This window comes from Coloeus monedula (assembly GCF_965178545.1).
Source record: "Coloeus monedula genome assembly, chromosome: 3".
In the NCBI taxonomy this organism is placed as follows: domain Eukaryota; kingdom Metazoa; phylum Chordata; class Aves; order Passeriformes; family Corvidae; genus Coloeus; species Coloeus monedula.
The window spans coordinates 61,791,993-61,817,579 of record NC_138783.1 but is presented as its reverse complement, the minus strand read 5'-3'; the positions used below and the strand labels follow the sequence as shown (position 1 = coordinate 61,817,579).

Below are 25,587 nucleotides of genomic sequence, written 5' to 3'. Positions count from 1 at the left end.
CAGATTGTATTTTGGGCTATTTATCTTCACAGCATATCATAACTCATAATAAATAAACACAGTATAAACTGCCATGCAAAGTAAAGTTTTAAATATGCTAACAACTTTCATATTTGGAACATTCAAATAAGCAGCTGGAGGAACTGGACTAAAAAAGGTTCAATAAATGTAGGCTCTTAAAAATTTATTCTCGCATAAATCCTCAGGTAATGCTTTAATTCTGCAGTCCACAGGCAAATATAGAGGAAGAGATGTACTTAAAGTGATGTGGTAAACCAATAAAAAATTATATATTCCAATCTTTCAGATTACCCTGTGACCAGCACAGTCTATTCCAAGTTTTACAGGATAAACAGATATATATGTTACAGTGCCTGCTAGTAACTGCTGGCAATAAAACATACCCATTGAGAGCAAGTCCTGGAGGAAACAAGCATTTATTTTTCATTAAATGGGTACTTCAGGATATGCCTACCCTTATGATTTGTACAGTTCCAACTTTCTTTGGAGGCAATTTGGAGCTCCCTGTTCCTCAGGTCCCACTGCTGGGAATAGACGCATTAGCCCAGCTTCTCTGCTGCCAAGTCAATGCTCATCAGACTTTGTTAAAGTTGTGCCCAAGGCTACCCTTGGTCCTGACATTGTCCAAGACACTCATTTCTATTTCACATTGAAAACACAAGTAGCTAGCTGGGAGATTTTATTCTGACAGCACTAGAGTACTTTGCTTCTGGGTCCTACCATATCACATAACATATCCCTGTCAGTGGATGTTTTCTCTGCCCTACTTCAAACCATTCCAAAGAGTGTATTTAGGATTTTAAAAGTTGCTTCAGACTGGCAATATCAACAACAGAATAAGTAGCCTCTTCTACCCTAGGCTCAGTTTTTACTGTCCGAGTTTTTGTGTCAGGTGTGCTCACTCTTTCAAGGTGGAGTTTAACCAGCCAGGTCAACACCTCGTCAAGAAACATCAGCAGACTGACACAGAACTCCAATATTTGCCAGCAGAGCATGGTTTTGTTCTGTTGAGTGAGTCACCTGGCATACATGGAGTATGAGTCAAAGTACTCTAGAAACATGTTAGAGCAAATTCACAGTAGCAGCAAGATCAGCCAGGCTTAGATTCTGAACAATCCAAGTAATTCTTTCAATCACAATTACACCCTTATCTTGCCTTACTGTGAATTATTTTTAAAATAGCCTGGGTTTGGATACTCCTAATATTTTACAAGAAGATGAGACATTTTAAGATAGGGAAAAAAACCCATAGAAATTGTAATTGCATAGAAAATAGCACATGGCATGCTGCAGTAACAGGTAGTCCCTGCCATTACTGCAAATCTGTCACATTGAGCAAAGGTTTCACTTGCCTTCTGTAGCAATTATTACAGACTGAGCCCCCAACTACTTGATTACCTCTTGTTAGTACATCAACTAAGCTTTGTCCTACCAATGCTCCTTTGTGATCTATGGTCACTGAGTGACATATGCTATGTGTCGGCAGGACAACAAAACCTACTGGGCTGGATGCCACTAACAACAGGAGTACCACAGGGCACTGCCCTGGAATCTGTCCTGTTCAACATCTTTATCAGTGACCTCAAAGAGGCAGTGAAGTGGTTGCAGTTAAAGTTTGTAATGATACCAAACTGGAGGCAGGCTGAGAGGAGAACAAAAGTATATGCTTGAAGACAGGGCTACCATTTGGAGGGACCTAGACAGGCTGGAGGAATGGGCTGACAGGAATCTCACTAAACAAAGCACAAATGAAAAAGTGCGATACCTGGGAAGGAGGAACCCCTTTCAATGGTACAGGCTGGGGGACAGCTCTGTGAAAAAAGACCCATGGATATTGCTAGACACTAAGTTGAACATGAGCCACTGGTATCTCTGACAGCAAGGGAGGCCAACAATAATCTGAGCTGTATCAAGAGGAGCACAGACAGTAGACCAAGTGGAATCATCCTCCTTTACTCAGGTCTCATTAGACCCCACTAGAATATCACATACGATTTTGGGTTTAAAAGTTCAAGAAAGACATCAATAAATTGGAAAGAGTTCAGTGAAGGGCTACTGCAGTGCCCAGAGCAGGGGCCTGTTCAGCATAGAGAAAAGACAGCTGCTGGGGGACCTATTCCCACAGGGAGATTTATCAAGATAGAGCCAGGCTCTCCACAGTGGTGCATAGCAGGAGGACACCACATGCTGAAGTAGGACAGACTCATGAATGTAAAGGAAATATCTGACTGCATGTAAAGGAAAGACTCTTCCCCCTGAGGACAGTGAGTCAAGCATTGGAGCAGGCTGCACAAAAAGCTGTGCTTGAATGTTTCTGAGGCCTGACTGGATGAAGCCCTGAGCAATGAGCAGTGAGCCCTATTTGATCTCACAGCTGACATGGTTTTGAGTAGGAGGTTGACCTAGACACACACATCCTGAGGTTCCATCTAATCTGCTCTAACACCACACAGTCTTTTTCCCTGCCCAGCAGAAGAAAGGCATGCAAGACTACAAGTTTAAAGAATTAATCAATTCAGTTAAGATATATACAAGTGAATAGAACTTGCTGCACACATTACAAGCATGAAGGACCATGTAAGTCACAGAATCTCCTGTGACAGTGTGCTACCACACTCCAAATGACTATTGTGCATGATTCACAGAATATTGTCCTTCCACACCATCATTCAGCACAGCACAGAAAAACACTTCAAGGGTCAGATGAGAGCTCTCATCATGTGAAGGTCAACAGTGACACAAGCACAAGTGAGTATAATTGAATATTTTTAGGCTGTAATTAGAAGATTTTTAGCCTTCTGGGGAAATAAATTCTGGAACAATCTGGTAATAGAAGTAATAGGGAATTAGAGCTAAGTGCTTTCTTCAAGAGCTAAGGAACTTTATCAAAGGGATAAGTTAATCAATGTCCATAAAAAAAATTAACAAAGACCTCATACGCCGAGGACTCAGGAGAGTGCTATTTGCTATGCTGAAAAAATATCTGGATAAAAATCTACATCCTATGTGATCAAAGTAAAAATTGCCTTAAAAATAAGATATTAAAATGCAAAGTAACAGTGATAAGCAGTCTTTGATGAAAAGATCCGAGACAAAAGTACACAGTATTACTCCTGCCCAGTCCATCCCAAACCAAAGTATTTTCCCTGTGAAACAGTACATTTTTTTTGTCAGGAAAAAAAACCAACATACAAAATCCAAACCAAATATCATTATTATTCTGTACTACATTGGAGTAAAGTTATAGGTGTTATGTTATAGGTGTTATGTTACTTAGGGAAGAGTCAAAAAAATTACTAAATGCAGTGGCTTATGGATTGCAGAGCAGAAATGGCTCAAGTGAACATTGTGGCCCAAACACTTCAGCACAGGTTTTCTTGAGAGATACATAGATTGCTCCATAGGAACTTGTTGCCTAAACAGACCATAATTGCACATAACAAAGAAAGAGTGTGACTCATCATTCACGAACGTTCTCTCCACTGCAGGAGGTACAAAAATTACAGGAGAAGACGTCAATGTTTTGGTCAGATGAGCACATAAATTCAGTTATACAGATTGGCTCAGCTTCAGTGTAAGACCTACACTTCCTCCAAAAGAGACTACATGGTCTGCCCTTACTAACACAGTGGTCCCCAATTGTATCAAGGGAACAATAATATATAGCTACTGCTATTTCTAACCACCATTGAAAAGGCAAAACAAACAATCTAGTGGCAGACTGGTTTTATTGGCCTACTAGAAAGCAATAGCATCTCACCTACACCTCAGGCAAACAGTGTTAAAGACCTTCTTAACATCTTCCTCAAAAGAATCACACTATTGTAAAACAGGGAAATCAAACAAATGGTACTGATATGGATGACACATTCAAAGCATCTTAAATCTGAGGTTCTTTCTATAAATACTGTACATTCTGCCCATTAGTGTCTGCATTTCAGGATGCTACGTATTTTTCAGATGGCAAACTTTATTTGGAAAAAAATGTTACCATATCATCATTTAAAGTTATTTTTTCCACCTGTCTTGTCCTTGTTCCACTACACACAACTGCACTTTACAACACATTAACGATGCATTAATGATACAACATTAACCTTCTACAGGTATTTAACCACAGTGTGGCAGCTTCTTTCACATCTTCCAGGGTACAGCTTCTCACATTAAGTTTGGAGGAACTCACACACCAACATCAGTATCTTAACTTCTCTATCAATATTCATCTGATACTCCCAATCATTGTCTGGCTTCTTGCAAAGTGCTGGGAGAAAGCTACAGTGCCAGAGGCAATGAAAGCCAGGTTCCTCACGGGGTACAGAGCCTGAATGAAATACGGGGATAAGCTGTTTTCAAATACAACTGTTCTATATAGGAATTGTTCAGATCTTCAATATTTGGAAAAAATTGCCCAATTCCACATCCACAGAGCATAAAGGTTTTTGGCTGATGTGTGTGGCAAGTTTCCACATTTCAGAACTCTTGCAACTTTGTTTCTTTCTAAAGACATAATTGGAATCAGCTTCTTCTTTTAAACTCAGCCGCATTTTCAACAGTTTATGTACAGCTGTAAGAATTTCTTTTCCTTTTGAAAATGAGAGACCAAAGTTAAAGCAACTAAGCAAAATGCAGCAGCATAACTGAGTTCTATTGTCATTCTGCATCTGTAATACACTGAAAGTGAGCTGTAGCTTCTACTTGTGATTAAAGTCAGCATAACATGTCTCATCTTTGTCATGTACAAAGTTAATTCAAGTTTTGATAAACATTTTAATCCAATAAATTGGGGTAAAAAACCACACTTAGTACCTGGCCATCAAGACTATCTATTATTGGGAGTATTTGATCACAAGACTGATATGACAAGAGCAGTGAAATGTCAGAGTAGATCACCTGTCTTATGCCATGAATTACACTGGGCTAAAATATTTTTTTAAGAGACTGGGGGAAAAATATTGAAAATATCAATTTTGAAGAAAGCTATTTTGCATTCAAATAGGACGTGGAACATTAACTTTGTATATGCTTATCTAGTCCCCCAGTAAAAGAAACCCACAGTTTCCTTCATGGCCTTATCAAAATGATAAGCACTCCTTATTTATTCTGCTTTTCACTTTTATTATTGTAAACAAGTTCCTCCTTACAATAATAAAATTTCTGTAGCTAAATAGCTACAGAAAAATATTCAGCACAAATACATTTAGAATGAGACTTAAATCTGTGCAAAGTCAATTTAGATTACAGCTGTTTTAGCAGAGGCATAGCCATTCATCTAATGACTAACAAATATGCCTGGGATTATTTTGACTATAAAACAAATATAAAATATTCTTTATTTTCTTTAATCTTTGCAGTTAAGAAACACGGTATAAATGCAAATCATTCAAGATCTCATGCAAACTAAACTGTCTGAAAATTACATTAGTATCTTCTGCACAATACTCACCTATGCACTCATTTTACAATAGAAATAATCAAGTTGCAGGAAAAAATGCAAGGCACTATAAAATGACTATTAACATTTTCCTTAGAAGCAGCTGCCAAATTTTTTTTTAGACTATCTATAGTTCTCTGTTGCTATTATACACCTCCCCACAGGGTTTGCCTCCCCACAGTTCCTGTTTATTTGAATACATGTAAGATTTATTTTCAATATATACTAGATTCTGGTTTCACTCATAACACCATAATTTCCAGAATATAATCATGTCCATCAACAGCCCATGTGCTTGCATGGAAACTGATTTTTATGGCCTCAATCCTGTGGGAAAACTAAGTATTTATATAATGTCTATGCCTTTACATTATTTTGAATCATTCTCAGAATAAAATTGCAATTTAAAGCCAGAACAGGCCAACATAAGCAAATGATATGAAGTAAATACTGAAAATAAGAGTAATTATGGGTCTTTACCATTGTTTTTAAGGATAGTACCACAAAGCTTTTCACATGCAAACCATGCTATGAGAAGGCCAGTGCCTACAAGTTTGGAGTACCTTCCATGGTTTAGCTGCTCTCCTGCAGTAAGTTGCTCAAAAACATTCCATAAAGAAAAAAAGACCAAAAGAATACCCCAATAGTTGTATAGCAAGCAGAAAGCTAAACTGAACTTACTTGTGCAATTGTCCATTCTTCAGGCTTACATTCCTCTCAAGAAAGTTACAGTATTTTACTAGAGTTGGATCAAGTCATGTGATGAAAAGACAGTTGAACTAGAATTGTTCTTCAAGAAAGCATCTGTAGAGAATCACTCCAAATGATACATTCCTGTGTTTGCATAAAAGCACCAGAGATTTTTTTTGTATGAAGTTCCTTCCAACCATAATGCTAGAAAGGGACTGTAACCCTACATTGCCAGATTATTTCAGCTACCAACCTTCATTAGCTACTTTGGCTGTTTGGGAGTTCTCTTGCAAATATCCCTTCAGATTTACCCCAAGCTAAATCTTCATATATCTAATGCCAAATACAGATTATCTTACAGATAAGATTTGTCTTTCCTGTGACATCAACATTTTGCACCCCAATGAAAATATGTTGTTAATACTGCCTTGGAAAGCCATATTCCCAACAAGTTTCATCTGCATAAGGCTCAAGGCAAGAGATTCTGCAGAGGAAGTTCCAGCCGTGTTTCTTGGAAGAGTGACCTTGACAAGTAATCCTCAAAATGTTTTGCACAGTTGTTGCCAAAGAGCTAAAAAGAAAGTACCTGCTAGTGACAAAAAGAAAAGCTATATTAAAATATACATGCGAGTATCTATCAGAAGATGTTAGACCAAGGAAGAATTTTAAATGAAAACATGACAATTTCAATCAGATTTTAATACAAAATTCTGAAAACCTGTAAGATAAAATCAAACATTTCCACTTTTTGTTTCAAAATGATCTTATCTCTCAAGAATATAAAGGAGAAAAAAACCCCAAAACCCTAGTCAATGATACTATTACCAGCTTGGCATATAACTTTTAGAATAATTTAAACAAGAAATTCTAATTGTTTTTTCATTCAGTAAAAATGTTGTACACAAGTCCAAGGCAAGAAAAACATCTCATTAGAATTGCACTCCTAATTTCAACACAGAAATTCTCAAAAGCTCTATCTATAATCTAGCAAAGGAAAGCCATGAACCAGGGACGTACTGGTTCACAGGTCAAGAAGCACAGGTTGGCTCATTTCCACCTTGCAAAGGACAAAGTTCCTCTGTGACAGGTTTGTCTTAGCAACAGCTAGCTAAGAACACTCCAACACAGAGCCACACACCAAGCTAGTAAATAAATAGTGTGCATGACCAGGATCCAGTGCTCCTTATCAGCTTTTTCTCTTTAACTACACAGATGTGGCCACACCAAGGCCAGGAGCCTGCTTTTGCTGTTGCTTTTGACAAACTAGAAGTTAACTTTCACATGTGTTTTGAAGACGTACCTAGACATGGTAACTTCTTCTGAACACAAAAGCTAAATAAATTAATGTTGGTTTTGTGCATGCAAACTTTACTACAGTATGACTGGCAAATTATCGTATTTTTGGTTTTGATGGACTACGCAAATAAAGAATGTAATTTATATACCCACCTAGTTTATCGTCATGTTTTTTCCAGATACAGGAATCAATAAGCATGAATATATGAATTCTTGCTTTTCAAAACAGGTTGATACAATAAATTTTTAACTACTCAAACAACAGTTTTTCAGATCCTGAAAGGCAGAGCTTTCAGCATATGCTATTTCAGTTGAAGCCAAAGCAGAAAATAATCATAAAACATACAAAGACTTCAAGACTTTTCAAGACGACTCTGGGGCTGTTTGCTTACTCTGGCTTTCTAGATCCACAGCACCAGTGAAAAGACCAGGACATGGTCTTTACTGTTTCACAAAAGAAACCAACATTTTCAAGGATATTTCATTTGCCTACAGCTGCACATACATGTCATAATCTCAGAATGTCACAGCCACTACAGAAGAATGCTGCTTTGCATTTGTAGTCTTAAAATTTCATACGAAGGCATCATTTTTTAAAGTTCACTAAATCAGACTATAGTTTTCTGAATTTTATTATTTAGTTCACAGCAAGAATGAAAGCTCAAAAGAACGTAAAAGTTATTTTAATTTCAGAAATTGCTTTGGTACACTGACTGTAGGGCTTGTTTAATGTACATCCTATTTGCAAAGAAAAATCAAAACTGCTTTTTAAAACAATGCTATGGCTGCATTTCTTTATGAAGCTGAATAGTTGCTGTCAGTGGTCTTAGCAATAATTCTGGAAGTAAAGCATTCAACATGCAATGTATGAGATCTACAGTTTATTTATTTGCTGGTACAATTTAGCAGAACTGACCAGGATGTTTCATACTATTTGGAAAGTGGTTTCTAAATTTAACAAACTTCATAAAATTGGTTGTGTATTAACTTATAGTGAAGAACTTCAACGTTGTACAGCTCATGTTTAAAACTCCCAAAATTCTTCAGAATTATTAGCAAGGTTCATTGTAATTATGAAGAAGCTGCTTAGCATCCATTAAGACAGCAAAACATTTGGTTCCTTACTATTCTGAAAAAATTTACGTGATTGGTAAGATTTGACTGCATTCAGACAGTACATTCTGTAGTGCAGATACATTCAGTTACATCCTCAATATAAAACTTCTTATCATCCAAATAAACAAGGTTCTATTCAAACAGTTTTGTATGAGCACTCAGAGAGAAATTCAGCAGAATTAACTGTACAACTTATACTATCAATACATCTCTCAGGTATAATTCTATCTTTACAAAACTACCTCAAAACACATGTGCTATTTCAGTCTTAAATGATCAGAATAAAGCTTAGAAGGGATTTGCAAGTTATCTAGATTTTGAGTGCTTCTCAGCTAAAGAAATAGTGAAATTTCAACTATTTGTCATAATCACATACGATTCAAAGATACAGCTTAGAATGAAAAGTAGTTTGATAAGATTCTTTCAAGCATCAATGACAATTGAAAAAAATTATAGTAATACGAAGCAATAAAAGCAGAGTTTAAATCTACAAGAAAGTTAGTACCTACTACCCAACAGCTCGCACATGTGTGCATGTATACACATATTTATACTTAAAATACCAATGTGCATCTTTCAGTATTTTTGTTTAAACAACTTTTCTGTACCTTTTAGAAATGTTTCTGTTTCTTTAATATAAATATTCTTACAAAGAAAATATTTACCTAAAATTATTTAGAAAATTGAAACTGATTATTTTTCTTTTCTTTCTTTCTTTCTCCCCTTTGACCTTCTGGTCACAGATCATGAAAAACATAATAAGCAAATCTGTAATTTGGCCTTCAGCAACTCTGGAAAATAAACACAGAAAACATAGTCAAAACCTATTCAGAATTTTACTGTACAATTAGCTGAAAAATTTTTAACATGCTTCACTAGTGCTAGCCAAAAATCTAAATTAAATGCTCAATCCTGTCAGCTTTTGAGAAAATGTGCTTTAATTTTACTTTACTAGAAGCAATATTAGAAGCAAAATCAGTTCAAAATTAGAAAAATCATGATACATTATTATGTTAACTAACAATGGAGGCTCAGTAAAAAGAATACAAGGCAAAAAATAGAATAGTGCACTGTGGTTTTATTGATGGCAGCAATGACAATTTGCCTCTTTGATACGTAAAAAGTATTCAGCTTCATTTAACTAAGAACTTTAAAAAAGTCTTTTGTGGTGTCAGGTCCAAATTCCTTCTGCTCACATGAACTTCCTTCTTCCATCCTGCTGCTTGGAAAAACCCCAGAATTTCTTCTAGAAGAAGTGTTCAGCAAGTTGGGAGCTGCCAGTGAATTCCCCTGACTCCAAGAAGGTTTCTAAATGAAAAAACTAAAATACAACAGATAAGGACAAAAAATATTGGCACTCAAGAAACCATAAGTACCCCCCATCCCTGGGCTCTTTGTCACTTCAAAGGCTTCACTGTCACTTCATTTTCTTCCTCCAAAAGAGTGGATATCTGCTTTTCAGTACTTACGGAGACACAATTCTTTAAAAAAAATAAATCAGAAGGCTGCACTTCAATGCAATAAATATAATTGGTCTAGTACAAAGAACACTTTCTGGTAAAGACTTCTCTCTCACAAAACCACGATTGTTAAGGACTTCGGTACAGATTTTATAGCAAATGTGACAAGGTGTAGATTAATTCTGTCATGGAACAAAGGAAGACCAAAAAACATATAAGGACCAAGCACTTACAGGTTCACACTCATAGGTTCTTTCAATCTCCTCCAAAAGGTCTGACCCTTCAAAACACTAATTTCTGATTACTTGTTCCCCTTCTATTTCAGACTATTAAGACATTCTATACAGAAAATGTAACCTCAGGATGTATTTTTAGTATTAGATTCTAATTCTTATATCTTGACTCTCTAGGAGGAATATCTTATTTTACAGACCTGTTAAACCTAGTATTTGACTCATACCCACATAAAATTCCCTCTTGATAAAATTCTGAAAGTGTTCTCCACCTCACATGCTGGATATTAATAAATTATTATTTCTAGGTTAACTGCAACCACAATGAGGTACTGACTATCCCACACTTCTACTTTACCTCTCTGTCTTCATAAAAATCACCAGGTCAAGACTTCCTGCAAGTCTGCAGTAATTGTTCGTCTCTCTCCAACTTTTTTAGAAGTCCCCTTTTTAAATACTGAAATACTGCCATAAGATCCTTTTAGAGACTTCTCTCCCCCAGACTGAACAGCTCCATTGATCCAAATCCCACTTTCAAAAACAACTCAGAATTTTAAAATCTTGAACCTCCTCACACTGAAGACCCCTTGCAGTAGAGACAAAGATTTTGAACTGATCATTTGGTAATACTAATTCCAGATTTGAATGCCCAAATTCAACACCTGAATGAGTATGCTGAACACTAATCCAGGAAGCAGTGCAGCTTCATTTCTGCATTGCTGCACCACTGCACTAAAAAGTCCTCCTTGCCAAGTGATATAAGATTATATAGGTAGATCTAAAAGGTTTTGAGCATGAGGTGATACAGTGACTGTATGGACCTTATGCTTCATCTTTGATACATACCTATCATACCCAATACAAATAAGGCCAGCACTTCAGTTTCAGTATTGTCTAAGTTGCCTTTGAGAATGACATACCTTGGATTTTAAATGTTACAAACTACAAGATTAAAATTCTACAGAATTTACCAATTTATAATATAAAATAATCATCATCAATGGTTTTCCATCTCTTCAGGAAAAAGACATTAATGTACTTTACATAATAGAGAGGTACTCCCTTTCAGTAAGTAAAGGTGTCAATAATAAATGATCTGTCGAAGAGGTAAAACATCCTGCAGTGGACAGTTGTGGTAAAATTATGTGTCACTAGATCCCTTAAAACTTCCCCAATAAATCTTGTTTTCATTTACCAGGTTATCAAAAACTTGAAATAAAAACAATATGCCATGCTCTCAAAAGATCTAAGAAATGAAACGGAGACAAAAACCATATAGAAATCCACTTCTAGGAACCGGCATTTAACATTGCTGAATTTTTATATGTCAAGATATTAAAGCTACATTGCTGTACAAGTCCAGGTAAGCTGAAAACAATTTAGAAAAGGACTGTGTTTGATTTTCTGCCTACATTTAAAATCAGTTAAGAATTAATTGCATCAACCACTAATTTTTGGGAAAGCTCAATAGAAAGAAAAAGCTGTAGTTTTCTGTGCCAGACAAGTTTTGATACCAGATCTGCTGTCCATTTAAATCAGGATCCCATTATAATCTTTAAAACAAAGTATAGGACCACGTGCAAGGAACACCTGTGACTTAGCCTTAGAAAGGTTCTTCCTTATCTGCCAACAAGAAATTTGCTCCTGAGATACAGGAGTTACTACTGACCAAAGCTAATCACAGTTTTCCAGATTTATACTGTAAAACTAGAGAAACACCAAAAATATTACCTAAGATACAAAAAAATTCCCTGGCTTTGACTGCTGTGTACACTTCACATCTCTCATTCAACTGACCATACTGACTCTGCTCAGGGCCAACTGAGCTGGTAAAAGCTCTGCTCAGTGCATATTCCAGAATAATTTCTGCATGAACTATCTCAGGACATGTTTACTGGTAGTAATCAAGACACGTACTTAAAATAGAAAATGAATTATATTGGCAAAAATAGAACAATTATCAACTCTCTTACATTGCCAGTACTGCTGTAAATAAAAAATACATTGTAACATATACTCTAAAAAGTAGAATCATACGTTCTTGCATGTCAGAAATATCAAAAGGTACAGAGATCAGCAGCACATGTTAAGCCAACAAAACATGACTGGAGTAATGAAAGGAACAAAAGAGATTGGTAAAAATAAACTGGCTAGTAAGGAAAAAAAAATCAGATTCAATAAAAAGACACACTGTGGATGTATACCAAATAGCATGTGACTTACCAAAGCTATCTTTAGTTAGGATAGACTTTTGACCATCCTTTGTAAATTAAGGATTTAGAAGATCAACAAGTGAAATGAAAGCAGCACAGCTTATGAGATTTGTTCAGTAAAATTATTGTAACTGTTTTATTTGGCTGGCCTTTTAAAATTTATGAATGTATTTAGCAGATGTCTTTTCTAAGGATGATACATAATCCCTTAATTTTGGGGTATTAATTAATTAAGGATTACATAATCCCTTAATTTTTGGTTATTAATAAAGTATAGGTGCAAGTCTATCCTCAAGATTCAGAGTATGGTAAATATTCTTTGTCTTTGCACCTCCCCATTCAATGGTGAACTCACAGATTTTATATTTCTCCTTCTCATGCAAGCAAAAATACAAAAAGGGTATTTATTCACATAAATGGCTTATAAAAAGTAGAAGATGGAACCTTGAACAGAGTTAGACAGTCCTGAGTTCAGCAGGGACTGCAGCTGCTTATTTCAGAGAAGCTGGTCCAATGTTTGTGAATGAGAGAATCTTGCTGCTGCTCTCAGGTGAAAAAGTATCAGGTAAAAGCTTGCTGAGATGACATGAGCCTTGACATAAAGCAAAAGTCAAAAGCTATTTGTTGAAGTGTTTTGTTGCTTTCCTTCTTCCCACAGATATATTAAGTCTTCCTAAGCCACAAAATTCAGAGATATATCCAATTTCTACCATAAATATAGCTATAACCCTATGAAAAGTATAGAACAATCCAGATTTGTTTATCTTGAAATCGAAACCAATACATAAAGCACCAGTATCTTATATTTACCTTTTTTTCCTTATTAATCAGTTTCTAGCTCGGGGCGGTTGATAAAATTGTTGAGTGGGTCGTGTGGACCGCCGTGGCTGACCATCACCTCCTCTGCGGAATTCTAGAGTTTGCTCATACGTTTCTTCTTCCTCCTCCTGCAGGTAAATAGCATTGTTTTAAATGAAAGAGCTGGAAAATGCATTATGCATGAGTTGGTATATGCACATATACATACACACACACCACATACAGACATATATGGAAGGGTGAATCCATGCTCACATAGCAACTGCTGCTTTTGTGCTGATGACCACTTAATAAAATAAGTGATGTATGGGAGTGGGCTTTTCAAACCCAGGAAAGCTAACAAAATCAGGCTGGCAAATCTCAAAACTCAATCCCCAGGGCAGCAGCAGAAGTTATTAAATATTTGCAGGGAAGAAAAAAAATCATATGTATTAAAGAAAAATTCTTTTCCAAGAGTTATACAGGCAACAAACTCAAGAAGCAAGGTAACCTCAATAACCTGCCAGAGCAAGACAAATATCAGCTTTCAGGAGTTCACAAATGTGTGTGGAATGAAATAAAAGAATTAGGAAATAGAATTACAAGGAACAGCATCTGGAAATATGCATGCTAAATACACACATCTGAAACAGTAGATAAAAATTTATGATGCAGTAATAAAAAGCCTACAAGTAGGGTGAACAACAGTTTAGAGATATACTTGCTATGTGCAGCAATAATAAATACACGCTCCGAATAATGAGAGGTAAACATATTTGCAATATTAAATCACTCCTAGGCATCTTCATACCAGAAAGATATTCACAAAGTACATAGAATTCAGAGGTGAAAAAAGAATAAATTCAAAAATAATCAAGATACTGGAGAATGACTTACAAAGATTAAAATAATTACGTATTTATTTTGGTTAAGAAATATCAAATGGTAAAACATTCATTTAGGGGAATATTTGAAGGTGGTACACATTAAAGATAGAGAAAACTTTTAAGAGTGTTAGAGTTTATAGCAAAGAGAAATAGAAGAAAAAAATATAGGCTGAAAAAATAAAAGCTCCTGAGAATGATTGTCAAATGCTGTCTCAGAAAAACAGCTTTGATTTCATTCCTTTAATATCTTAACACTATACTGTAGCAGATACCAGGCCTAGTGGGAACATGCTGAAAGAAATTAGCTTTTGGGAAAAAGTACTGGATATGTAACTCTCAATCCCTTTTATTCACAACATAGGAACATAAAGCAACACAAAGCAAGAGCATTGAATGATTCATTGGAAGTTCATCAACAATTCCAACACCCAGGAACTGTCAGAGGGCAGCATGCACATAACAGAGTAAGCAAGTCACAGCAGTAAAATATTTCACTTTAAGCAACAGAAAGGAAAACCTACAGCTTAAGTTTCTTTCTGTTGTGAAAAGTGAGATCTTACTCAAGAAACCTCTCTTTCTGAATTAGCCCGAGTATCAATAAACGTGCATTTTAAAAATAACAGTTACAAACAACAACATTCCTCATGGTAAGGTCTCCTATTTACAGGGCACATCTGTGGTGACAGCTATCTTTCCAGATTAAGCATTACTACAGAGAACCTGACACAACTGTGTAAGAAAACAGATTTTCAGCACTGAGTACAGCACAATTGATTTATATCTCTTAGTTTCACTGTAGCTGAAGGCCAAGAAGCAGAGTTCTGCTATAAAACTTAAGTTTTCTCAGCATACTTCTTTTACCACCTGCAGTACTATAAATTCCCTCATATAAAGAGGTTCAGAGACACCGATTATCAAAAAAAAAATCAATAGAGCATTAGATGTCTAACACAAAAGTCCACACAGTTTGCAACATTGCTAGCCTTAATATGAACACTTAAGTTAGTATTTGAGATCATCTCCCACCACTGACAATGCAAGCTGAACTAGCAGCAAGTGTTAAAAAGTAGGCTAAATGCCTGAAGTGGTCTAGATACCTTCAGCTCTTTCAGTATACTCTAAGAAACATGAATAGCTGAAAATAGAATGGCAATTAAATAGTTCAGTGTATAGCATCTCACCTGTAATAGCCAACCTCTTTCTGAGGGTAAGCACATCAGAGTAAATTTCTACAGCAGCAAATCTTCATCAAATCTCAGAGTTAATGTTGTTGATCCTTTGAACTCACTAAAGTCAAATTCAAACCAGTATTTGTCTTACACACTTCTATTTTGGTGTAACTGTCTTTACACACCAAATGTAAAGCTTCACATGCATGCATTCCAAATCAAGAATTTTTACTGCGATAGGCAAGAGTGAAATGTGAAATCACATTCACTTTCTTGAGGCTCTGACTAATGTGGAAGTGAGAAATGCTGCAAATGGTAGTAACAAATGAGTAACAGAACACCTTTTAAGTGTTCCCTCATTCCTTCCTATGCACAGTGGCTCCACACACAGTTACTGACCGTCTTGTTGAATTCAGCCATCTTCAAGTCAGACAACACATTGTCATTCCTTGGATCTTACCTATTCACATTTGGTCCTAAATGAATCTAATGTTCTCCAAAATAACAATTTGCCAAGTCATATATTTATTAAAATTTTCTTACTTTACAAGTAAATTAATTTCTTTTCTGTCACAATTTCTTAATAATTGTACCCTCAATTCACTACTGCTGATTTTTCACCCTCTATTGCCATTTTATTTCCACAGAGTCACAGAACAGATAAGGTTGGACAGGACCACTGGGGGTCATCTGGTCCAACCTCCTGCTCAGGCAGCGTCATTCCAGAGCACATGGCACAGGATTGTGTCCAGACAGTTCTTGAATATCTCCAGTGAAGGAGAGTCCACAACCTCTCTGGACAACCTACTTCAATGTGTGGTCACCTGCACAGTGAAGAATTTTTTCCTCATGTTCAGGTGGAACTTCCTGCACATCAGTTTCTGTGCCCATTGCCTCTTGTTCTATTGGCTGGACTACCAAGAAGAGTCTGGCTCCATCCTCTGGACACCCTCCCTACATAGTTAAGATTTCACTCTGTCTTGTTCAAGTAAAACAGGCACAGCCTATTTATCCTTATTTTTATTTTAAGGAAATTCCTTACTACCTTAAAGAAACAATTCTATTTTGTGGACTTTTATCTCACTTTATTTTAAAATCTCTCCACCCTACACTAAAAACTGCCATTTTCTGGAACAGCATGCACTCTTTGCAGGCAAAACGACATATATCTTATGCTCACTTCCTTGTTTTTTCTGTTCTTCAACCAAAAAAACTTCATCTGTCTAAACTTCTTCCATTATAACTGCAGTCAGTTAGGTCACACATCTTGTCACCAACTCTAATTTTCCAATCTTTCTTACTGCTTGCTTTCAATTTATCAGTTGCTTGTGACTCATTCGAAATTATTCTTATCATTATAAAATCTAGATTACATTTTATAAAGCAAAGGTGGCCACAATTCTCTCTTAGAGCATCCCCGTTCTCCTTCTATTACCAGTAGAGGTTTTAGTACACTGCTCCAAAACTTATATATTTTATTATCTCCATACTTCAGCTTATTTTTCATTATTTATCTAAAATTCCAGGATCCAGGACTCAGTTTGTTAGTACTTACACAATGCCCACTGAGATTAAATGATAGCACTAAGCACAACTGCAAAAGACAGGAAAAATGGGCAGATCCATAGGAAAAAGCAAGGAAAAGTTCACGATGCAAACAATGAAATGCACAAAGAAATTTCTGCACTAACAGGTTAGAATGAAGAGAGAGAGGGTGGAGCATGCCAGCTTCCTTTAGGTATTTTAAAAAAGAAGACAAACAGGGAAGGATAAGTAATTTGAAAATTCATCTTCCATTCAAAGTTTTGCTGTAAAAATCTGTTGTTAATTTTGATGTTCTTGTCCCATCTCATAAGAGAAGCAAGAACTAAACAAGGGTAAAATGGGAATATAAGCACATCCAGTGCTTATATTTTGGACCCATATACTCTGAAGAGCTTGTACCACCACCAAATTTGACCAGCTGACCTTAGTGAATCAGCAAGTCACTTCAGTCCAGACAAGTGACTACCAGCCTGCTTTTACATAAAAAATTCAATGGATTTCATAGCTGCAGAATCAATTATAAATCCAGCATTTAAAATACTTCACCAACCAGTTTACTCTTCAAATGAACAATATTAGAGCAGAGTAAATTTATACTTCATTAAAAGCTTTCTCTCTGAATTTCAACTGCAAGACTTCATTGCATTCAAAAGAACTGTTTAGATAAACTTGCTTTTTAAGACACAGTCCTTTGAAGTGAATACTTACTGCATAACTTCTGAGAATGAATAGGTGGATTACAGCAAAAAACTGGACACAACTTATGCGTTGACACAAAAGCTTTGCTGAATGCTGTGCTCACATGTATTTAGGAAGCAGTTGCAAGTCACAGCTGAGCAGCTCCTGCACTTTTGCCACTTACAAAGTAGTTACCTCTGTCTTTTACTGCTTACGGACAGAAAATTCTGCTCCATTCACTGGGCCCTTCTGCTGAGACTTTTCAATTATAGCTCTCTGTGGGCTATTAAGGGATGAGCACCCAAGCCTGTGTAGGGAGGCATGAAGAAGCAGCATGAAGAAGCAGCGAGGGGCCAGGGACTGTGGGACAAAGAGGAGACAGAAGGCAAAGAAAGGAGAAGACATTTTCTATTTCAGTAGTGTCAAACCACTGCTTCAGTTAAGCTGTAGTTTCAACTTCACCCACACACTGAATGCATGGGGAACTTGCTGGTTCAGTACAAAGAGAGTGCTGGCTTCCTTGTAAAATGACCTTTTCTTTCTTGTGCATTTCAAATTCCATTTCCTGATCCAGATTTAATGCCTCTTTGCGCTGCCCACTCTACAGGCAACAGCTGTCTCCTGCTGTTAACACACCAAGTGATCTCCTCTTTCCTGGTTAAATTCCTTTCACAGAATTTGCTTCTTATGCCTAATCATCCAGTGTTGAGCTTCTTGAGTACTTGTTTTGGTTTTTGCATTTTCTACTTACCAGTGCTTGGATCAATCAGAAACAGACCGCAAGATTATCCAGATGAATCAAAAAAAGAAAGCAGAGAAAACTCATACTATGGTCATATTGAGAATTCACAAGTATTCTAGAAAGAATTCTTTTCTAATTATTCTATATGCAATGTATTATATAGTCTATATTTGCAAGGAAAAAAAATTTGCTGAAGTGTCTACAGTTTAAGTGTCACTTGAACTTCTACTTTATCTGAATACTTAAATGGATTCTTTGAACTCTGTAATAACTAAGATTTTGTGGGGGAAAAAATAGGTTTGTTATACAATTTTAGAGTGGCTTTAGGGCATAATTTCAAAAATTAGCATCAAATGAGGTGTAAAATTTGTAAGTAAAAGAGAAATTATGACTAATGTCATTTTTCAAGGGTCTTAAGCAAGTACTGACTTTTTTTTTGAAGTGCATATTACAGAATAATTCAACATATTTGTTCTTGATCAATTTTCTTTGCAAATTAGGCTTGTTACTTAAAATATCAATTCCTTTCACAGAGTAATCTTCTCCCAGAGTAATCTTTGTAAGCCTGAAGATGCTCACTTTTTTTTTTTCCACAGTGCACAACATATCTATATTAGACTAGGCCTATGGGCATTCAAATTCCTGAGTTAAATTATGAGAAGAGCAAGTGGAGTTTGAGGTTATCCTGCTAGATCTGCAGACAGCTGACCCCTCACTGACAAAAGATCATTAAGATAAACTCTTAGCCCTATTAATGCCTTATCATCTCTCTGTAAAGAACACACAGGATAAGCAATTGTAAAGGATCTATAGGGTATACAAGTTCTTCACCCACTTGAAACTCATTACCCAGTAAGCACCTCGCTGCATATAGGACTTAGCAAGCATTAGGTAATTACTACAGATACACGAGTATAAACTCATACTAACTCTGGTTTGACTTTTATGTCTAAACCATCAATAGCTTTGCTGAAGTTTATAGCCCTAGCTTCACTCCAGTAAAATAGTACGTTAGGTAAAACACTGGTCACAGAAATGGAAGTGTCAAATGGCAACTATTATGAGATTTAACTGTCCGTAAAGGGATAAAATTGACTTGCTGTACACTACTGTATGATTTACTAAAAACATCCCATGATTTTGAACTGCAACTACACAATTACTATTTGTTGCCTTTCTATATGCAGCCAGAATAATCCCTACCCATTTATAAAATGTTTTAATCTACTATACCAGTGACATCTTTCACCTTCACTGTTTCTCAGATTCTATGAGATTTTGATGTACTATACAAATAAAACTCTACATTGTACTTTCAAGCTCAGTATGAAGTCTTTTATCCAAGAGAGAAAATCAGTTAATATTTCCCTAATGCAGGAGCAGTGAATTTCAACAGCTACTGACCACGTGTTACAACAAACTTGCTGTAACAGCATTAAAAAAAAAAAACAAAACAGAAAAACAATAAAACATATACCCATTGTTTCCCTTATTTACACTTAGAAAAAGGAAATTATCCTTATGAGGATATGTCTTTTTCTCCACTGAACACAGATCAGCCACAATCAAATATGCTCCTAACTATGGTATGTAAAACTAAGAGGCATGGAACTATCCCATAAAAACTGTTGCTTTTCCAGGTTCCAAATAATAATTTCAAGATGACCCTTCCCTGAGTAGTCTTCTGTTTAGCATCTGAAACAAATTAATGACAATAAAATTTTCTGTTGACTTTCATTAACCAAACCTCAGAAAATTTTATATTTTCTTGGCCAGATTTTGTAGAATTCTATAAAGCACTTTCAGGACCAGCATTTTTTCAACTAATTCCTTATTACACATCAATTAAAGATACTAGATTTATAATAAAATTATTTGGTAATCCTGAAAAAATGTAATATACACTATTAATTTTAATTATAATTATCTCATTTTTCCTCTGCTGAAAAATATAAAGAAACCGAGCTTCAACACCAGCTAATTTTTAAATGATTCTGTTAAAACCAAATAGATCCTGAGTTTCAAGTGAAGTAGATAGAAAGCAGCAGAAAATTTGTAGATTTTTCAAAAAAAATCAAGAAATGGAAAATAAATGGATGGGCAAGGAAAAGATTTACATACTTAATCTGAGACAACTAGAAGCAACACAACAGTTAATTTGGAATCAGACATTTCTTTGTACCTCATCGTTTCAACTGTGGAAACAAAGCACTCATTCGTTTTCTAAATAGGCAGCTTTTCGATTACATTTCCATGAAACGAGGATAAGGTAAGCCCAGGGCATGATTATCCCACAGACATATTGCTGGCTTATTGATTCCCCTTAAGGGTACTGCACAGTTTATTCATAGTTGTAGTCATTCCCTCTGGCACACTTTGAAATAAACATGCAACTCTTCTTGTGCAGTTTGTAGTTTAAATAGACATACTTTTTTGCAAATTGTGTTCTCAATACAGGAAAAAGTAATGGATTTTAAAAATTCCTTACAAGTACACATTTAAGCCTTTCAGACCATATCCCTTTCACTAGTAAAAGCTTCTTCATTGAGCAGTATCAATACCATACTATAAATATTTAAAGGTTTATTTTCAATTTCTAAAAGAAGAGTTGATACACTAAAGTGAGATATTCTATATGAATTAACACAGAACCAATGGACACATCAGGTTTTCTCCATCCATCCAGAAGAAAGCCACAATCTGGAAGTGTTTCCAACAGGCTGGTAATACAGACAGTCCTAAACCATAGTGGAAAAGAATACTTGCATAGACTTGGAAAAAAAAAATCAGCATTCAGTTTCTCTGCAAAAAGTGCACTTGTGAGGAAAACCGTACAAGTCCATAGAAGAGTGAGGGGGACGAGGAAGTACTTGCTGTATTGCTGAACCTGTTTTAGCATGTAAACAGGAAATTCTGCCACCATAAATTTCAGAAAGAAAATAGTCAGTGATGCCACGAGAAATTATCTAATACTTTCCTGTTAGGACACAAAATCACTATCAAAATCTGAAGAGGAAATAAGAGAGTTTTGGTGATTTTTGGTGACATTTTATGAAAGAAGGCTGTGTGCAAACCTCACCCATGACAGAATTTGACATATGAATCCCCAAAGTCCCACACAGAGATGTATATTATGTAAACAAACACCTATGTGAATTTATTTGTGAATGACTGACTGCACACAAAAAAATTAGAAAGTAAAACATGGCAAAATTTATTTCCATAAAAATACAGAAAAATTCTAAATAAATATATATAAACCAGCACCTAATTAAAAACCAAAACAAAACTGCATACAGGTAGTGCAGGGACACAGCAGTTTAAAAGAGTCTTGAAACAGAATGTGCCTGCGAGACAACACAGAACAGCCTCATGAAAGGCAGAGTATCTTAACTTGAAAGTCAGGACCTCTACATTACTTATACCTTGTATGCTTTACATTTTAAAGTAAAATTTGCTGAATTGCACCTATATTTTAGCTAATAACCATGACTTAAAAAAAAAAAAAATAGACCATGTCATCCTGCAAGTTCTACAATAGAAAGATGGTCAAAAGATGATGATGGGCAAAATATGCTTAAAAACATTAGGAAATTTTTATACTGCTACAGGATAGAACAGTTGGTGGCTACTCACAAATGGTGTTCCCCAGGGCTCAGTACTGGGGCCAGTTCTGCTTAATATATACTTATCAGTGACCTGGGTAAGGTGATCAAGTGCACCCCCAGTCAGTTTGCAGATGACACCAAACTGGGTGGGAGTGTTGATCTGCTGGAGGGTAGGAAGGCTCTACAAAGGATCTGACTGGATCAATGGACTGAGGCCAGTTGGACGAGGTTCAACAAGGCCAAGTGCTGGGTCCTGCACTTGGGTAACAACAACCCCCTGCAGCACTACAGGCTGGGGCAGAGTGGCTGGAAAGCTGCCCAGTGGAAAAGGACCTGGGTGTGCTGGTCAACAGTGGCTGAACATGAGCCAGCTGTGCTCAGGTGGCCAAGAATAGCATCCTGGCCTGTATCAGCAATAGTGTGGCCAGCAGGACCAGGGCAGTGATCGTACCCTGTACTGGGCACTGGAAAGGCCCACTACAGGCTGGGGAAATAAAGAAATTACATAAGGTTAATTGTATGTAAGGCACATCCCAACAAAATTACTGCCTACATCTCAAGTGCTTTCATAAAGCCAAAAGATAGATTTTTGTGGAAACTAAATTCCAGTAGAAATGTTTTAAATTAATTTCAATAAACATCCACCACCACTCAGGAAGATGAGTAGTCCAAAACACTCCGCCTTCATTTAATGAATCGAGTCACTGAATTATCTTGAACTGTAAGATCATTCTAGAGATTTTCCTAACAGTACAGAAGCCAAAGCATTAAAGACATCAAAATCTTCTCTGATGCAATACTCAGGGACATTTTTTCTACAGGAATCTTAGAACTGATTAAGTAGACTGTACCATTCTCTTTTACCAGCCTTGTTTTTTAGTGTAGTCAATGAGGACAGAAGCTAGATAAGAGATCCAACCAGGACACATTTATTTACTGCACCTACTTAATTATTCAGTGGGAAAGATTTCCTGCTTGACACTTGACACACAACACAAAAAGACCATAGTGTGATGCCAAGGCCATCCAGGCCTAAAAGCCATAAAGAAACGGTGCCCAATCCTTCAAGCAGTTATTAGCCTGCCATAGATAAAGACATTTGAATGGGTTTAAAACCTCCATAAAAGAGGTAGACAAAAGTCTTTGCCAGCTTAAAGAAGCTGTAAGCCTTTACCATTTACTGGTTTTCAGCGCTGCTCTTTACACTGCTGGGGAGAGGTTCGAACACCTTCAGAAAACTAACAGGAGTTTACCTCTTCACTTACCTGAAACAGGACAGGTATGATCAAGTCCTGAATTACAGTTCAAGGTAATTCAACACACACAGAAGCTCTTAAAGCCCTGTGACAAGACACAATGTTATCAAACTTGAACTCTGAACTGTCTGCCAGCAAGAATTACCTGCAATCCAAGATCCTTTGCTATTTTCTTTCCTCAGCTCATTCCTTACTGGAGGAATGAGTTGAGAAAAGTTGCAAAATAGATTTTCAGTCTCTGCAGAACAAAAGAAACTACAGAAAAACCAGGAATATGTATAATATTTATGCTTTAATAATAATTTTTGCCTTCTTATATCTTTATGCAGAAATACAGTGCAAGATACTGCAGGAAGAGGAAACTAAGCTAAACTATAGGTTTCACTTCGTAACTGGAATTCTTAAGGAATTAGAATAATTGTAAGCAAAGAATCTGTAAGAATTCCAGCTTGTTTAGAGAAAAATCAGTTAAGGCCATAACATATATATGTGGAGCTATATACATACATCGGGAACACTATGATCTTTATTTTCTTCATACAGTAGTAGGAAACAAAAAAAGATAATTGTAGTGTAAATAGGGTGGAAAAAGGCCTACGACATTACTAAGGAAATAGAGAATGGAGAACAAAGCAAAGACTTACTTGGCTTTGGGGAAAAACGTCACAAGATAAGCACTTAGACTACACATTTTCATAATTTATTACGGGAGAAATATCCTACAAATTAGAGAATAAAATTAAGACTTAGAGTTTAAGGTATTATCTTGACTTTATTTTTTTTTTTTTTTCCACAGAACAAATTATTAAGTGATTCAGGAAGGTCCTTTCGATGCTTTTCAGTTGTTAGTATAATTTTACATTGTTTACAAGAAAAAACAAGCAAGTTCTTACTTCTACAATGGCATTTCAGTGACTTTTTTTATTTGGATTTAATACTTTAATTAAGTGACCCCTGCTACATTGAGGGAACTAGTGGAATACAGTATTGTAGTGTTACATACAAGACACTTATAGGAACTCTAGAACAGTGGAATCCAAATGCAGTTTTATTATTAAAAATATTTACGAATTGCATACCTAGGACATATTTTTCAGGCACTAAGAAAAACAATAAACAGTTTTAGTGTTCTTAAATGTATTTATATTGCTCTTGTATATGATTATTGAAAAAAAATTCCCCACTACCTTTTTGGTTTACCTAATGTAAAACTCAGCTTTGTCTTCTACTTCTAGCCATCAGAAAGATAAAGAGCTGCATATAAGGTGTCAAAGATTGAAAACTTACAAGAACTCTGGGCAAACTGGGTAATGTACAGTATACAATCAATTATCAAGGAGTCTTGGCCATCTAGTTATACTTTTTTCATGAAGATGGTAAGCACAATGTATTCTGAGAATATGAGGCAGATTTGATCTACAGTCAAGACAAGAGAGAACAAAGTAAAAAAATCCACCAAAAAACTGAACAAACCAAAAATCACTTATAAAGGTTGTTAAAAGCAGACCAGAAGCTCAGGTGCTTAAAATATATGTAATGTCTTCAAAATAAGGTCACTGTGGTACTTTGGCTGTTCTTTCAAGTGATTAGTCAAGCCATGTTTTGCTTTGCTGTTTTTTCTTTCTCTCAATGGTACACTTTCATCCGTTTATAGTTGTTGGACAAAAAATTAAATTCAACACATGAGTATTAAACAGTGCTGAAGCAAACAATAAAGAATAATCAATTCTAAGACATAGACTAAATTTATGCCTTAATAGAGTTCACTAAATCTTTTCTCAGTATCAGCAACTCTTTCAAAACGGAATCTGAATTAGGACATCGGAACGCACATACAACGTATTTCTATAAGTTTTCAGTACAGACACGTAAGAAAGGATTAAGAATCATGTAATCACAGAATGTGCTGAATGGAAGGGACCCACAAGGATCATAGAGTCCAACTCCTGGCCCTGCACAGGACATCCCAAGAATCACACCATGTACATGAGTGCATTGTGCAAATGCTTCTTGAACTCTGTCAGGCTGGTGCTGTGACCACTTCCCTGGGGAGCCTGTTCTAATGTTCAATTACCTTCTGGGTGTAAAATCTTTTCCCAATATCCTCCCCTGACTCATGCCATTTCATGCCATTTCCTTGGGTCCTGTCACTGGTCACAAGAGTGAAGAGATGGGTACCTGCCCCTCCTCTTCCCCCTGTGAAGATGTTGAAGATCCCAGTGAGGTCTGCCCTCAGTCTCTTCTTCTCCAGGATGAACAAACTAAGTCACCTCAGCCATTCCCCACAAGGCTTCCCCTCCAGATCCTTCACCATGCTTGTTGCCCTCCTCTGGATGCTCTCTAACAGCTTAATGTCCTTCCTATATCATGGTGCCCAAAACTGCACACAGGACTCAAGTTCCACTGTACACTGTAGAGCAGAGCAGGACAATCCCCTCCTTTGA

The 25,587-nt window shown here is 36.3% G+C and overlaps 1 protein-coding gene across 5 annotated transcripts in view; it reads right to left on the bottom strand.

Moving 5' to 3' along the window:
* Window positions 1-9,612: 9,612 nt before the first annotated feature.
* Window positions 9,613-25,587, bottom strand: part of TDRD3 (tudor domain containing 3) — an 88,025-nt gene continuing 72,050 nt past the window's right edge. For 3 of the 5 annotated variants that reach the window (XM_082279157.1, XM_082279160.1, XM_082279161.1), the window contains 2 exons: window positions 17,733-17,897; window positions 13,299-13,407 (listed from right to left, as the gene is read on the bottom strand). In XM_082279157.1, the coding sequence (XP_082135283.1) occupies window positions 17,742-17,897 (156 nt within the window). In that variant the 3' untranslated portion in view covers window positions 13,299-13,407; window positions 17,733-17,741. Of the gene's footprint in view, window positions 9,876-13,270; window positions 13,408-17,732; window positions 17,898-18,269; window positions 18,294-25,587 lie in introns of those variants that run through there. The other 2 variants (XM_082279158.1, XM_082279159.1) reach the window with 2 other exon arrangements.